This window comes from Eumetopias jubatus, unplaced genomic scaffold (assembly GCF_037043125.1).
Source record: "Eumetopias jubatus isolate StellerSeaLion01/CBP00866 unplaced genomic scaffold, mEumJub1_p1.0 scaffold_3, whole genome shotgun sequence".
NCBI classification, from domain to species: domain Eukaryota; kingdom Metazoa; phylum Chordata; class Mammalia; order Carnivora; family Otariidae; genus Eumetopias; species Eumetopias jubatus.
Genome location: NW_028274809.1, coordinates 56696163 through 56711176, shown reverse-complemented (window position 1 = coordinate 56711176; position 15014 = coordinate 56696163). Strand labels below are relative to the sequence as shown.

Sequence of the window (15014 nt, the reverse complement as noted above, 5' to 3'; positions counted from 1 at the left end):
CAGGTTATACTGTTGTGGCCATTTTTAAGAATGTAATATGCCACAGTGGACAAGGTGGTAATATACTGGTGCAGAGGGGTCAGCTGAGTCTGTTTTAATTAGATCTGGGAACGGACTAGTTCCATCCATTTGGTTCTAAAACAAGATGGGGTGGATGAGAGGTGGGTGTAGGTAGAATGGTGTGTAAAGTGGTAGGGTGTTATTGCACATTACAGTCGATTATCTGTGGAGCTCTCTAAAACAAGCCATGCTTGTATTACATGGCATTTCTCAAACCTCATGCACGCGCTTGCACATGTTCCCTTTTTTCTCACCAAAGGCCCATTATATGTGAAGGTAGAGGGCAGCTCTAGGGCAATTTTTAGGTATATATATATATATTTTTAAAGATTTTATTTATTTGACAGAGACACAGCAAGAGAGGGAACACAAGCAGGGGGAGTGGGACGGGGAGAGGGAGAAGCAGGCTTCCCGCAGAGCAGGGAGCCCGATGCGGGGCTCGATCCCAGGACCCTGGGATCACCTGAGCCAAAGGCAGATGCTTAACCATCTGAGCCACCCAGGCGCCCCTAGGTATATATTTTTTAAAACACTCCATAGATGATTGGACCGTGCACCTCTTGTTAGGAACCATTAAACAATTTGGAGAGAAAGTGAGTTTATGAGTTTCCACTGTTGAATTTAGTACATATTATTGAGATGTAATCATTCCTTAATTTGCTTTGATGGTTTTATTTCCAGAGTAATAGCAACTTTTTGCTGTCAGGTATCTTTCAGGCTTTAGATAGCAAAAGACCTGCTTGATTCCTACAGAATATATTTATTTGTTAGGTTGAGTACCTAATTTGCGCCAGGTCCTTGGCTAGGTGCTGAGTTACCTAGAATAGTAAAACAATTGATGAACTTAATATTCTTATGTAGAACACATCCATTGAAATGGATAATTTCAATATAAAGTGGTGTATTGTTTAATAGAAATGGTAATTTAGGTAGTCTTTACTGAGCATGTTTTGTCCCTTCTCAAACTGAATTGAGGTGTTGGATTTTTAGTAAACATCTCAGCTCCTCTCCCTGCCCCTCACCTTCTGTCTGGCACACTTCTGATTATGTTTTGGACCCAGTTCAGATTTTATCTCTTCCTGTGAATTCTTTCTTGTCTTCCTGAGGCAGAATATGTACTTCTGGTCTGACACTTCTGTTAATATTAATTATTGATATATTCTGTAAGCTAGAGACTGTAGTAAGGCACTTACATGATTTAGGTAACATTTCCCCTTTTTACAGATGAAGTAATTGAGGCAAGAATAGGTTAAGCAACTTGGTCAAGATCACTCAGATAATAAGCTGTAGAGTTGAGAGGGGAACTCAAATATGTCTGACTTTAAGACCTATGTTTTTCTCTATACCACCTGTATTCACTTACTGTATTTTAAACTTTTTAAAAAAGATTTATTTATTTTAGAAGGGGGTAGAGAGAGAGAGCACATCTGCGCACACGGAAGGGGGGGAAGGGGAGGGGCAAAGTGGGAGGGAGAGGAACAAGCTGACTCTGAACTGAGCGTGGAGCCCATCACAGGGCTTGATCTCAGGACCCTGAGATCATGACCTGAGCTGAAACCAAAGTTGGATGCTTAACTGAGTCACTCAGGTGCCCCTCACTCATTGTATTCCAAGTGGTTATATGTATCTCAGTTACCTGTTCTCCCTCCAAACCCCTCTCCATGCTCTCTTACCCACTCAACAAAGTTAGATCCTAGAGAGCAATGATAGTTTTATATTCATATTTGTCTTTTTATCATATTTTGGTAGTTTGGTAGTTTATAAAAACCTATGTTTAGTTAAATGCCTTTAGTATGTATTTTCCCTATGTCTCTGAGGATTTTCTACCTTTTCGCTCTTATTCATGAAGGGATTCTGTGATGGTTGGGCTGTGTTATCTTGTTCCTTGTTTTTTTTTTGTTTGTTTTGTTTGTTTTGTTTTTGTTCTTGGGGAATTTTGCAGTTTTGCCAAGATTTTAGGAGGTGTAATGACACATTTAATCTTCTGTAGGATCATTTGTTTCATGGCTAGCTGGGAGGAGTGAGGAAGGCTGAATGGGAAGGGGATGGAAAGGAATGGTCACCTAGCTTGATGTGAGAGACTGAGTATATGTAGAGTACTGAGAGTAGTAAGCACATAGTAGATACTTAAAAACATGGGTCCTGTTACTACAGTGATTGTGTTTGATTTAAAGTAGTGGGAGAATTGCTCCTTAGTTTGAGAGACATCTATTTTCCATTTTCTAGGATTAGATTTGGAGAACTATTACACCTTGAATATTAACATTGTTAACATTGTTGAGGTCTGATATTTGTGTGGGGCTGTTTGTCTTCTCTGGGTTTTTTTGGCTAGAAATTGCGTTTTTCATCATAATCAGCTGTTTTTGTGTAGTTCTGCTATTGATCTAATATTCATCTCCATTTCTGAGAAAAGTTCAGACATGGTGTCAGTGTTTGTTCTTTATGAATTTTACCATTTTTTAAAAGAGAATTCAATTTTGAGTCCTGGCTACCAGGTTCATATCCATAACCCCACGTAGTTGGCCTGCTTTTAATTGGAAATTAATGAAAAATGGCTGATTATTTTTATAATCTGACAAAGTCTAAACATGGCCATTTGGGAAGATGATGTGTACCTACTAAGAAAGAATGGAAGGTTTTAAATTCAACTTGTATCCACTTTAACCTCAATTATTGGGTTGTTGATGCTGTGAATTAGTTTTCTTGACCCTTGTTAACCTCCAGAAGTTTGTTAGTTTTATGAAATTGATCCTTTTTGAAATTGATCTCCAGTTTCACATAGATAGGTTTAGATGGCTCATGTTCAAGCCTCATAATGACTAACTTAATTTTACTTTCCTTATTGATTACATCTAATGGAAAAACTATCATTTAACCACTTTGGTTCCAAAATAAGTGAGGTCTGCATTCATTAATCTTAAAGGCTTACTCTGGAACACTATATAAAATTGCAACATGTCACTAAGGCATGTTTTGAAACATGGCTTTAAGCCATATGTGCAAATATTTAAGTAGAATAAGGTGGACAAAAATCTTCTTGAATAAATTAAACCACACAGGTCCTCACTACCACATTCCCTGAGGCAAATGAATGAAAGAGGTGAAAAGAATTTAATCTTCTATCAGGTGTATTCTGTGTCCCAGGGACATTCTTTTTTTGTGGTATTTACAGACCATCTGCATCAGATTTACTGGGAGTGCTTGTGGCATGTTTGGATTCTTGGTCCTCATCTCTACAGTATCAGAATCTCAGGGTTTAGGGTTTGGTGGAAATACATAATTTTACGAAGTTCCGCAGATGATTCTTACTAAGGGTTGAGAACTACTGTTGTAGGATGATTATAATTGCTTTAATTTAATAATTAATTATTACCCAAGAATGTTTCTTTGTGGGCTGTGGAAGAGGTTAGCTGAAACAGCTGTGTGTTCACTGACTGGAGCCAGGCTACCTGAGGGCAGACCCTGGCTCTTGTTACTTACAAATACTGTGACCTTGAGCAAATTACTTATGCTTGTGCCTCAGTTTTCTTGCTGTAAAATAGGGATAATAATAATAGTGTCTGCCTCATAAAGTTGTGAGATGGTTAACATGTCAAGCACTTAAGTGCACAATGAGCACAGTAAGAGCGTTTACATTTTCATTTACCTCAACTTTATTGAGGTATAGTTTACATATGTTTTTAAAGTATACAATTCAGCGATTTTTTAGGATATTTACAGAGTTGTGATCATTACCACAAATTGTAGAACATTTCCGTCATTGCAAAAAGAAATCCCTTGCCCATTTACAGTCACTTCTGTTCCCAGCCTGAAACAACCATTAATCTACTTTCTATCTCTGTAGATTTGCCTGTTCTGACATTCCGTATAAATGGAATAATGCAATTTGTTTTCTTTAGTGACTGGCTTCTTTCACTGGGCATAATCCCTTGGAAGTCCATCCCTGTTGTAGCGTGTATCAATACTTGGTTCCTTTTATTGCCACACGCTATTCTGTTGTATGGATAGACCACGTTTTGTTCATTCATTCATCAGTAGTTGGTCATTTGGGTTGTTTCCACTTTCTGACTATTGTTAAAAATGCTGGTGTGAACATTCGTGTATAAGTCTCGCCATGGATATGTTCTTTTCATTTCTCCCGGGTGAATACCTGGGAGTAGAACTGCTGAGTCATCTGGTAACTGTGTTTAGCATTTTGAGAAACTGCCAGCCTTTTTAGATTCCTGCCAGCAGTGTGTGAGTTCCAAATTCTCTACATCTTTTCAACATTTTTTATTTTCTGTCTTGTCGATGATAGCCGTTCTGTGGGTGTGACTGCATTATTGTGGTTTTGACTTCCATTTCTCTCATGACTAATGATACTGAATATGTTTTCATGTGCTTGTTGGTTATTCATATTTATCTTCTTTGGATAAAAGTCTGTTCAAATCCTGTGCCCGTTAAAAATTGTGTTAGTTGTCCTCAATTATTGAGTTGTAATAGCTTTTTATGTATTCTGGATGTAAGATTTATGAGTCTTGGGGAATCTTAGCTGTCATCACCATTATCGTTATCTACCTAGATAGAAATTTAGGTAGTGTTTGATGGAAGGAGATAGATTCTCTTTATTTTCTGGTTTCATTGGGGCCTAATGTGAGAGGGGAAGCTCTGCCCTCTAGTAGTATTCTTGAATTTTCAATTTGTTTGCTTTCTGTTCTCTGCTTTCTGAATGAGAGGTTATTAGAGCTCATTTGCCTTGCTTAGTAATTCTGCTCCATCATTCATTCATGTGCCCTCACTTTGGGTCATTTTAATAGCCCTTATGAAAGGGATCCCAGAGTGTTCCTTAGCTCCTTACACCATGTGAGAACAGAAGGCAGAGACTCAGAAGAGGACCTTCACCAGAATCTGACCATGCTTGGCACTGCTGATCTTGGACTGCCAGCCTCCAGAACTGTGAGAAAGAAGTTTCTGTTGTTTATAAGCCCCCCAGTTGTGGTATTTTGTTATTGCAGCCCAAATGGACTAAGACAGTAGCCTTACCACCATGTTACAGAAAGCTTACCTGCCAGTGTTTTTAGGTTTATGGAAGTGGCACCATGACACTGCACTTCCAACATGAGCCATTTTCGGACATGAACATTGATCTCTGACTATTGAGGTGATGGGAGAATGGTTTTAAACTCTTTTTGTGCTAAGAGTCACTTCCTGCTTGTACATTCTGTGTAATATCTTTAAACATCCCCTATGAAACAGTAGCTTAGGGAACATTGCTATTTAATACTTTCTTGGTTAGTATTCTCTTGGATACAGGGTTATCTTTGGATTGTCCTGTACTATAGTCTGCAGGTTGAATTGCTTTAAATCTAACACATAGTTCTTAAAATTCTAGTTTTGGTGAAGTCCCGTGTCATCAGACTGAAAGTCTAGACATCTTAGAAATCTATTTTAAATGAAAGCTTTATGTCATAACTGCCTAAAACTTGATAGGTGTCTGTGTTGCAATCATGGAGATCATCAGCATAGTAATTATGTCAAACTAGTAAACTTATTTCCTTCTTTTCTCTTTGTGTCTTGTAGTAACTTGTCCATGTTTGTGAGCTGCCAAATGCTTTTCGAATATTTTGTTATCTCAGTAGTATTTGCATTTATACCTTTGGCAGAAAGCCACCCAAATTTGGAGATAGGTTATACATGTTTCTTACTCCTTTTGTATAACACTGTCTAAATAAGTCTTAGGAAGCTGAAGAGGTGACATCTATGAGCTTTTGGAATCTAGTTGCCTAAGGATAAACTGGGTTTGACTTCATTAGTGCACAAATGATAGGGTTGTGTAGAGTTATTATGGCATTAATCAATTTGATGGATTGGAAATATGACAGTACTGAAGCAGCATGTAATATTAGTGCCTGTTATTCTACAAATTATGTCTTCACCTGCATTCATATGCCAGAAGAGTCATGTTGTGCATTAAGAATGCAGAACTTAAAAAACAACAACAGAGGGTACTTCTTTCCATGGCCCTTCTCTTGTCCTCTTAGATTAGATCACAGCAATAGACTTTGGAATTAAACTTGTTCATTAGGTCATAGCACTTGCATACTATGGAATACTCTGTATTGAATGGCATAGATAGATTATCTGCCCCTAGAATGACCCAACTTGATACTTGACAGATTACTGCAGGTAAAAGGTAGCACGTGTAAGAGACGTGGGCATATATATATATATGAATTTATGGGCCAGTAGTTATTTCTCTATAAGTTATAATTGACTAGTAGTAGATTTGTTGTTGTTGTTATATTGTTTTGGCTGATAAAGCTTAAAAATAGTGGGTACCTTAAAGATTATCAGATGAGAAGCAAATATGTATTTTTGGGGGCTGTGGGTATTGTTTTACCCTGTGTGCATTTCTAACACTAATTTATTTATGCTTTTATTTTATCTTACAGCTTTCAAAAGTCCAAGAGTATCCTCTCTCTTTTTTAAATTTTTATTTATTTTATTTAAAAAAAAGATTTATCCATTTATTTGAGAGAGATAGAGAGATAGTGTGCACACACCAGTAGGGGGAAGGACATGGGGAGAGAACCTTCAAGCAGACTCCCTGTTGAGCGCAGAGCCCCACATGGGGCTCAGTATCACGGCCTGTGAGATCATGATCTGAGCCGAAACCAAGAGTTGGTCGCTTAACCGACTGAGCCACCCAGGTGCCCCCCTCTTTTTTTTTTTTTTAAGATTTTTATTTATTTGAGAGAGAGAGAGAGAGAGAGAGCATGGGGGGGGGAGGATCAGAGGGAAAAGCAGACTCCCCGCCGAGCAGGGAGCCTGGTGTGGGACTCCAGGATCATGACCTGAGCTGAAGGCAGTTGCTTAACAAACTGAGCCACCCAGGTCCCCCCCCCCTTTTTTAAATTTTATTCTTCTCCAACATAAATACTTAACAGGAGTGGAGAAAATGTCTTTGAAAAATTTAAAAACACTCCTTTGGATAAAAAAAGCTCCCATTCCACTGAAGACTGAAACTTTAGGAGGCGTGTCCTTTGCTTCTGGTAAAAAAGACACTAAATGTGAAATAACTGCAGAATTGGAAAATAGGTAAAAGGCTAAGTAGGTAAAAGACTTTTAACAAAGTTTGTTGGATAGAAAATTAGCTATGATGTACTCTGATATTTGTTTTATTTCTAGATGTTCTTTTATTTATATCTATAAAATAGGAATATGTTTTTTCTTTATAAAAATAATAAAAACTTTCATGGGTCTTTTGCTAAGGACTAAGAAGTCATTCTAATTTGAGATAATGAATTAATGTCAGTCACTAAGTACCTTAGAGTAAGTTATTGCTGTGTTATGAAAATGATGTAGTAATTTTTTATTATGAAAGAGTTTCTGAAAGGTGGATAGTTTTACTTTGAAACTCTTGAAATAAAGATATTAGCTTTAAATGATACTTAGACAAAAAAATTAAATCTAGCTTAATTTGTATTTCAAATTACTGTAAATTACTGTAAATGCCACATTCAGTTTAGAGCAATTGAGAAGCCAAGTCTTTAATAAGTAATCTCAGGACCGTAGGATTTTTCCCATTCTAGGGACTTACTGCTTAGAGAGAGAGATAAGCTACTGACATAATAATAGAATGGAGTAGAAAGTAGTATGATATAAGACAAGTACAAACTGCTATGGACAATACAGATAAAAGAGAAGTTAGATTTGTTCAATTCAAAAGCCTTCTTCATGTAGGTGGCATTTAACCTTGGTGTTGAAAAAGGTATAGGATTTGGGTATGTGGTGGTGCAGGGAGTATTCTGGACAGAGGGGAAGAAGTGGAGCAAAGTCACAAAGGTGAGAAAGTAGGAAGTATATAGGGGAAATTTTAGGTACTCTGGTAGGATAGGAGGGTCTTGTTGTATTCCCCCCTCCCCGCCATTAATTTGTGTGTGTTCTTTCCAACCTTTTCTCATAGTCAAAAAAGATGATTTCACTAGAATAGAGGAGGACTCATCTTTGTTCAAGGGTATATGAGCGGCTGGGTTCCCTGCTAAAATGTCAAATAAGTAATTATTTAATTAGAGCAGTGTTTTTCAAAGTGGAGTGGGGTATATACCTCCTGTGTACGTAAGACAATCCTTTGAAGTATGGGAAGAAAGTATTGGAACTTGGACTTCAATTTATTTTTTAACTCTATTTTCTTTTTTCATATATGCTTTATAATGTGCATGATTTGTTGGCTTAGGAGTACTGACCATATGATTTCTAAATCTATTTGGGTCCGAATGCTCAAATCTTTTATTGATGGGGACGTTTTTAAAAAGTGGTGGTGCCTGGGTTAGAGGTATAGGCTGTGGAAAGGGGAGTACTGAGATGACACATCAGATAACTGAAGGCCTTGGGTTAGTGTTAGGAGGACTACAACAGTAATATCAAGTGGGAACTAGTTTATGGAATTAGATTCTGCCAACTATTTAGGCAGCTGTTTGGTATTTTTATATTTGTGTTATTGTTGTAGTATTAAAGTTTTCCTGGTCAAGTTTCCCTTTTTTGGCCATGTTGTTTGTTTGTTTGGCCAAAAAAGAAATTATAATTTCTTTATCTTCTCTGCTGCATGGTTAGCCTAAACAGTACAGAGTAGTAATGGTACTGATAGTGGTAATAATATTTATTCAGCCAACATTTACTGATTAGGTACTAAGTTCTGGGGATGAGGTGGTAAGCAAAGATCAGAAATGAACACTGGATTCATGATGTTTATGTTCTATTAGGGGAGAGAATCAGTCCTCAAATCAGTGTAAAACTGTTGTCTGTGGTAAGTGGTACAAAGGACAGTGCATGCGGTCAAGCTTGTAAAGAGAGTATTTGAACTATTTAGGGAGGGTCAATAAAGGCTTCCCTCAGGACAGGACTGGCTACAGAATGTGTAGGGTCCAGTGCAAAATGATCACATGAGGCCCCTTGTTCAAAAGAATTCCAAGACTAACAGCAGAACATGAAACTAAATGCAGAGCCCTTCTAAGCAGTGGCCCTGTGCAGTTGCTCAGGTGGCACATCCAGGAAGCCGGCCCAACATCTTAGCATGTTTGAGCTGAGACACAGTAGGAGTGGGAGATAGCTCCAGGCCAGATACAGCACAGATGAATCTCTGGGGCAGGAAGGAATATGGTGCATCCAGAAACTGGCTGAAGGCCAGTGTGACTGTAGTGTAGAGTAGGTGGAGTGGAGTTATGATGAGGCCAGAAGGCCAGGGAGGTAGAGAGGGTGATGTGTAAGGTCAAGGTGAGGAATCTCATCTTTATTCCAAGAGCCACACCAACTGTTGATGTGTGGGAAGCATAAAGTTTACTTTTGATGTGCTAATAATACCAGTATCTTGTACCTTGACAACATTGGACAGCAGTCTCTCCCGGTCCCCATTTCCTACCATACTTTTTTTCAGAAGCTTTGAGTTTCTCCTTCTGTATGTATTCTAAGGCTGGTCTTTCCCAAAGGCAAGTTTAAAAAGGCACTTCATACTGGGAGTGTTTTTGGTGGTAGAAGTTGAAAATAGCATAGATGAGTCATGAAATTTTTTTCACTATTGAATTAGTTTATGGTCTAAAACGTTTTGGGTCAATGGAAGTAAAACTAGTAACAGATAAAAATGTTTTATTATTGTTTAAGATGTTTCTTTTTAAATGCTACAGATTTTTAAGGTCTGTTGTTAGCACTATAATTATAAATTCTTAAACTCCCTCTTTTTCACGTGCTCAGGAGTAAGGGGTAGGTATTGACTTGCCTAACCTTGGGAAAGAGAAATAGGGAAGCAGTTGCATTTTTGGACTTTGTCCTTCATGTAACAGTGTTCTCGGTAAAGAAAACTTCAATTAATATTATCCAAATCAAGAAATAGGCATCGTTCTTTGTCATGTGTGGATAATAGTGTTCATGATTTGTGGATTTACTTAATGAAGGCAGTTAGTAGAGTTCATTTCCTGGAAAGATACTTGCATGGTTGGTTTGTAGATCCATTGCTGTGCCACACACTTAGGATTTTCACTTTTGGCACTCTATTGAATAACACTCTAGCTATTTCTTCTCCCATGTTATGTTTAAAATGTAATTAATTATTTGAGCTGGTTCATGTAGGCGATGCACTTAAATCAGTGATATTTGTATACTTTGAGCTGCTCATGGGTGAGATAGGTAGTTGATCATTCCTTGCATACTCCACCACCATTTCTTGCCTCCTGGTCCATGGATACACTGGAATGCTGTGCTGCTAAACTGACATATATATAGGGTTATATCAGCCTACTTGCCCTATCTTTTTAAATGATAGGTTCTATTTGTGAAGATAACATCAGATGTTTTGGAAGAGTTACTTTATGAGAATTTATTTTCAACAGTAAATTCTGAGTTGGAATATATTTTGTATACTGGATCAAGGAAAACATACACCTTCACCCCAGTTTCCATCTTTAGATTCTTATTAATAACAGAAATTTTAGTATTTGTAGGCTTCTTTATTTTTATTTGTGATCAGGTTTATTTACTTTCACATATGTCTGTTGTATTAGATCTGGAGAATCCATGGTGGTGATAATAAATTAACTTTTACCTGGTCATTTAGAACTCATTGCTGCTTATATGAGAACTCTACTGTATTACTGAGTAGTAAAGTAGCTTCTGATTAATCAGAGAATACTTAAATTATATTGAGCATCTGCTTAATGCTAAGTGTATGTTACTCCATTGTTTTGAAAACTTGTAATCCATGTCTAGTACATATAAAACCTAGCTAACCATAAGTTAAAATTGCCAGAATATTTAATTAGAACACCCCATTGCTTTAACATAGTTAATAGTACTAAGTTCAGTAAAACTTTGATTAGCCAGAATGTTGAGGGAACAGAGTGGTAGATTTAATCAGATATCCCCTGTCTTTCTTTCTACACACAATTAATGTATGCAAAACACGGTACAGGGTGGCAGACACAGACGGGACACATCTGTGCCCTCAAGAAACTTAGTTTCAATATCTTCGAAATTTTTGTAAATTTTATTCTTATGCTTTATTGCTTTAATTAGATTTAGATGCATATAATTGAATCTTTTTTAAAATAATTGACTCTTCAGTGATGTAGGATTTTACAACGAATGAACCTCATTGTATTGTTTCTCATATAGATGTAAACGGTATAGGTGTGCTGAGCATACAGTTTATCCTAAAAGGTTATTTTTTAGTAATTTGCTGATGTCAGCTTGTTTTTGTTTCCTTGACTTTTATTTTAAAAACTATTTACCCAGGTTAATTGGGTTCTTATTAAAATTCTACTTTGTTACAAGTTTACAGTAACATATAATAAATATTTAGTTTTACTTCCTTTTTGGTATGTGACTTGAAACTCAGTAGCTTTTATATATATATATAATATATATATATATATGAGCAACAGCATACAGAACGATGTATGGTACATTATTTGCTTGAGGTTTTCATGGTATTATCCCTAAATATGAGTCTAATTTTACGTAGCCCAGACCAAACCAAAAGTAGCATTTATAATTTATCATAATATGATTTTTTTCCTTTTCATTCTAAAGTATGAGTTAAAGGAAATTAAAGGGTTCCTCCCCCCCACTCGCTGGACTGTTTAGTGCATCTCAGTGAGAGGTTAAGAGTTATGGTCAAGTCTGACTTCGGGCCTAAAATTAGTTTTACTAGCTTTATTTCACATTGTAGGTACTTACTGCTTCATCATGCTATTCCACTTCGTTTTTGTGGAGTGGTGGTGGTGGTGGGTTCAAGGTAATGGAATGTTCTATAATACAACAGGGTTCTTCTGTATGTTTAAATACTACCAGCTTGGGCGCCTGGGTGGCTCAGTCGGTTGAGCGTCTGCCTTCAGCTCAGGTCGTGATCCCACAGTCCTAGGATCGAGTCTTGCATCGGGCTCCCTGCTCAGCGGGGAGCCTGCTTCTCGCCTGCCTCTTCCTATCTCTCTCCTTGTCTCTCATGAATAAATAAATAAAATCTTTAAATAAATAAATACTACCAGCTTATAAGGAAAGATGCATAGCCTGAAAGATCTATTTGGTTCTCTCATATAGTGTTATCCATTTGAAAATTTAGTTTGTTAAAGTTTATAGTAAAATATTGTTTCACTGTTTTTTTGATAGTGAATCAAATTATCTTAATTTTTTTAAGATTTATTTATTTAAGTAATCTCTGCACCAACATGGGGCTTGAACTCACAACCCCGAGATCAAGAATCACATGCTGTCCTGACTGAGCCAGCCAGGCACCCCCAAATTAAGTATCTTGTAAGTAATTTGGAATGGTCTGTGTTTGGGAGCTAAAGGAAGAGTAGCATGTGGGCTGTTTTCGTTTTTAAATTTTCACTTTTGATTGGGCAAGATGTCTTCCACCTCTTCTCCGTTAAAATAACAACACACAACTCCCTACCAAATAAACCAAACATGCATTTAAAAGAAATTATCTAACCTACTTATACAGGATACCATACAACCTAAGGTAGTGTGATTAGTTGCCATATTTAAGGTAACCTTGGCAATTGACTTTACTTAAATGCTCTAGGCAAGTGTTTGTGCTTATTAATTTGGTTCTTGATATGTTTTTGCCCTATGTATCTAATTGTCACTGCCTTGTTTCCACAGCTACAGAGCCTTGGCCTGAAAATGCTACCTTATATCAGCAACTGAAAGGTAGGTACTTGTTCACAATTAAAAATAGCTACGTATAAAAATTTATCTAGGGGTGCCTGGGTGGCTCAGTTGGTTAAACATGTGCCTTCAGCTCAGGTTGTGGATCTCTGGGTCCTGGGATGGAGCCCCACATCGGGCTCCCTGCTCAGCAGGGAGTCTGCTTGCTTCTCCCTCTGCCTCTGCTCCCCGCCCCCGCTTGTGCTTTCTGTCTCTCTGTGTCTCAAATATATAAATAAAATCTTTTAAATAAATAAATAAATAAATAAACATATATTTGTTACCAAAAAAACACAACCCCTCAGTAATATCATTTACTTCTGAGAGAACATAAAGAAGGGCTTCTCTTGTATACTTTGTCAAGGAGATTTTGCCTAAACTGGTATCTGCTAGTGTAAAGCAACTATTCATGGCCTATAAGGTCCTTAGTTTATTACTGACTCATTATATGGGCTGCTGTAGGCCGTGTAAAATGATTGGTTGCAGGAGCACTTGGCACATTTACTGCGCCAGTAGCTGACACAGCAGAGTTTTGAAGTCCTGTGGTAAAGTGGGCTCTCAGTAAAAAGGAACTGTTAAAATGTATAGGCTAGGATGGTTCAGGCTTCCTTTAGCAGCTCTTCATATATCATCAGATCACATTATGGACCCCATTTGGGGCTCAGCAGCCTGCTGCAGTTGTCAGAAGACTGCAAAGTAATGAAGACTAATAGGCAGCAGCCCTAGTCTTCTACGCATGGAATTTTTATTGCAGCAAACTTGTCATCTTTCTTTTGTGTGACAGAGCTAGACACACTGTGCAATATTAACGCCAAGCTGGTTTTATATGATTTTGAATGCTTTTACTTTTAACTAGAGGGGTTTGAGCACATACTATTGTACTTAATTTTAATGAAAAGAGGAATAATATTTCTTGAAAAGTTGAAAAACGAATTTGTTTTTAAGTGAATGATTTTCATTAAATATGGTTGATAAAATGAGAAGAATGATCAAATAGTTTTAGGGGAAATAGTCTATATTATGGACATATTTTGATAATTTAATCAGAATTATGATTACCCAGTAGCGTTCATATAGAACTTCATAGTTTGGTGAAAGGCTGTACCTTTTATTTTTAAAAATAGGAATACTGTTTTAAAATAAAAATATAAGTATATTTTGCTTGTTTAGCGATCTCACTTTTGACTCAGACCTTTCATTGTATTCCCACAGGGGAGCAAATTTTGCTTTCTGACAATGCAGCTTCTCTTGCTGTGCAGGTAAATATGTAAATAATGTAACAATGTTCACTTTTGAGTTGCAACTATTTTTTCCTCTCCGGGCACTTTGTGATTTTTCTGTGTGATTTACCATTATCAATATAACATCTCTTCTGTGAAGTGTAATTTTATTATGTTAATATTTTCAGTTAATTGTTGTCAGTATATAAAATAAAAGTCTTCATTCTTTTTATAAAAATCACTTATATGCTAGATGTATTCTCTTAGTAGTGTAGCTTTTGGCTAGATATGGTATTGATTATTTATGGTGATACGTTCCTTTATGGACACAGTTATTTTCTAACTTTATTTGTAAAGATTTATTTACCACATGTTTTTAAGCATCATTCTTTCACTGTGCTCATTCTAGCCTAATCCGTTTGTTAATCTTGAAGCAGACATACTCTTCTCTAGCTATTCCTTATATATTTATTGATTACATTAATGTCTTTTATTCCCAAACCACTTATTGAATGCAGTAGTTCTTTATGTTGTATACCACAGTTATATAATCCTAAAAAGGTTAGTGGTCCTGTAAACTTTAAACTGCATCACAGGAAGAATAGAATACCTGGGGATTATTTGCTGTAAAAACTAATATTTGCTTTAAAAACTGTATATTAACTAACTGGAATTAAAATAAAAACTTAAAAAAAAAAAAAAAGCAAACCCTTCCAGATAGTGCTAAAGGGCTCTGTATAATCTTCACTGATTCTGTTTCCCTCTCCCTTCTCTTTCTTTATCCTGAATTTGCTTATCATATGATGGGACTATAGATAACTTATGCATACATAAGAAGGGAACAAAAATAACTAGTATTATAGATTGCTTTTTTAATTCATGTAAATTTAACAAATTGTATGTGTTTGATTGTTTTTTTGGTACTTGACTTGGTTTTTTATATTTGTCCGTATTGATAGATATACCTCTGATTTACTCATTTTTATTAACGTATGTTATCCCACTGTATGAATATACCACAATTTACTAAAGAAAAAGGGAGAGAAATGTCTATGG

At 36.6% G+C, this 15014-nt stretch overlaps 1 protein-coding gene across 1 annotated transcript in view; it reads left to right on the top strand.

Moving 5' to 3' along the window:
- MTX2 (metaxin 2) overlaps window positions 1-15014 on the top strand; it is a 62832-nt gene that overhangs the window by 11721 nt on the left and 36097 nt on the right. Inside the window, exons 3-4 of the mRNA XM_028124404.2 lie at window positions 12694-12741; window positions 13951-13997. Of these exons, the coding sequence (XP_027980205.1) occupies window positions 12694-12741; window positions 13951-13997 (95 nt within the window). The remainder of the gene's footprint in view (window positions 1-12693; window positions 12742-13950; window positions 13998-15014) is intronic.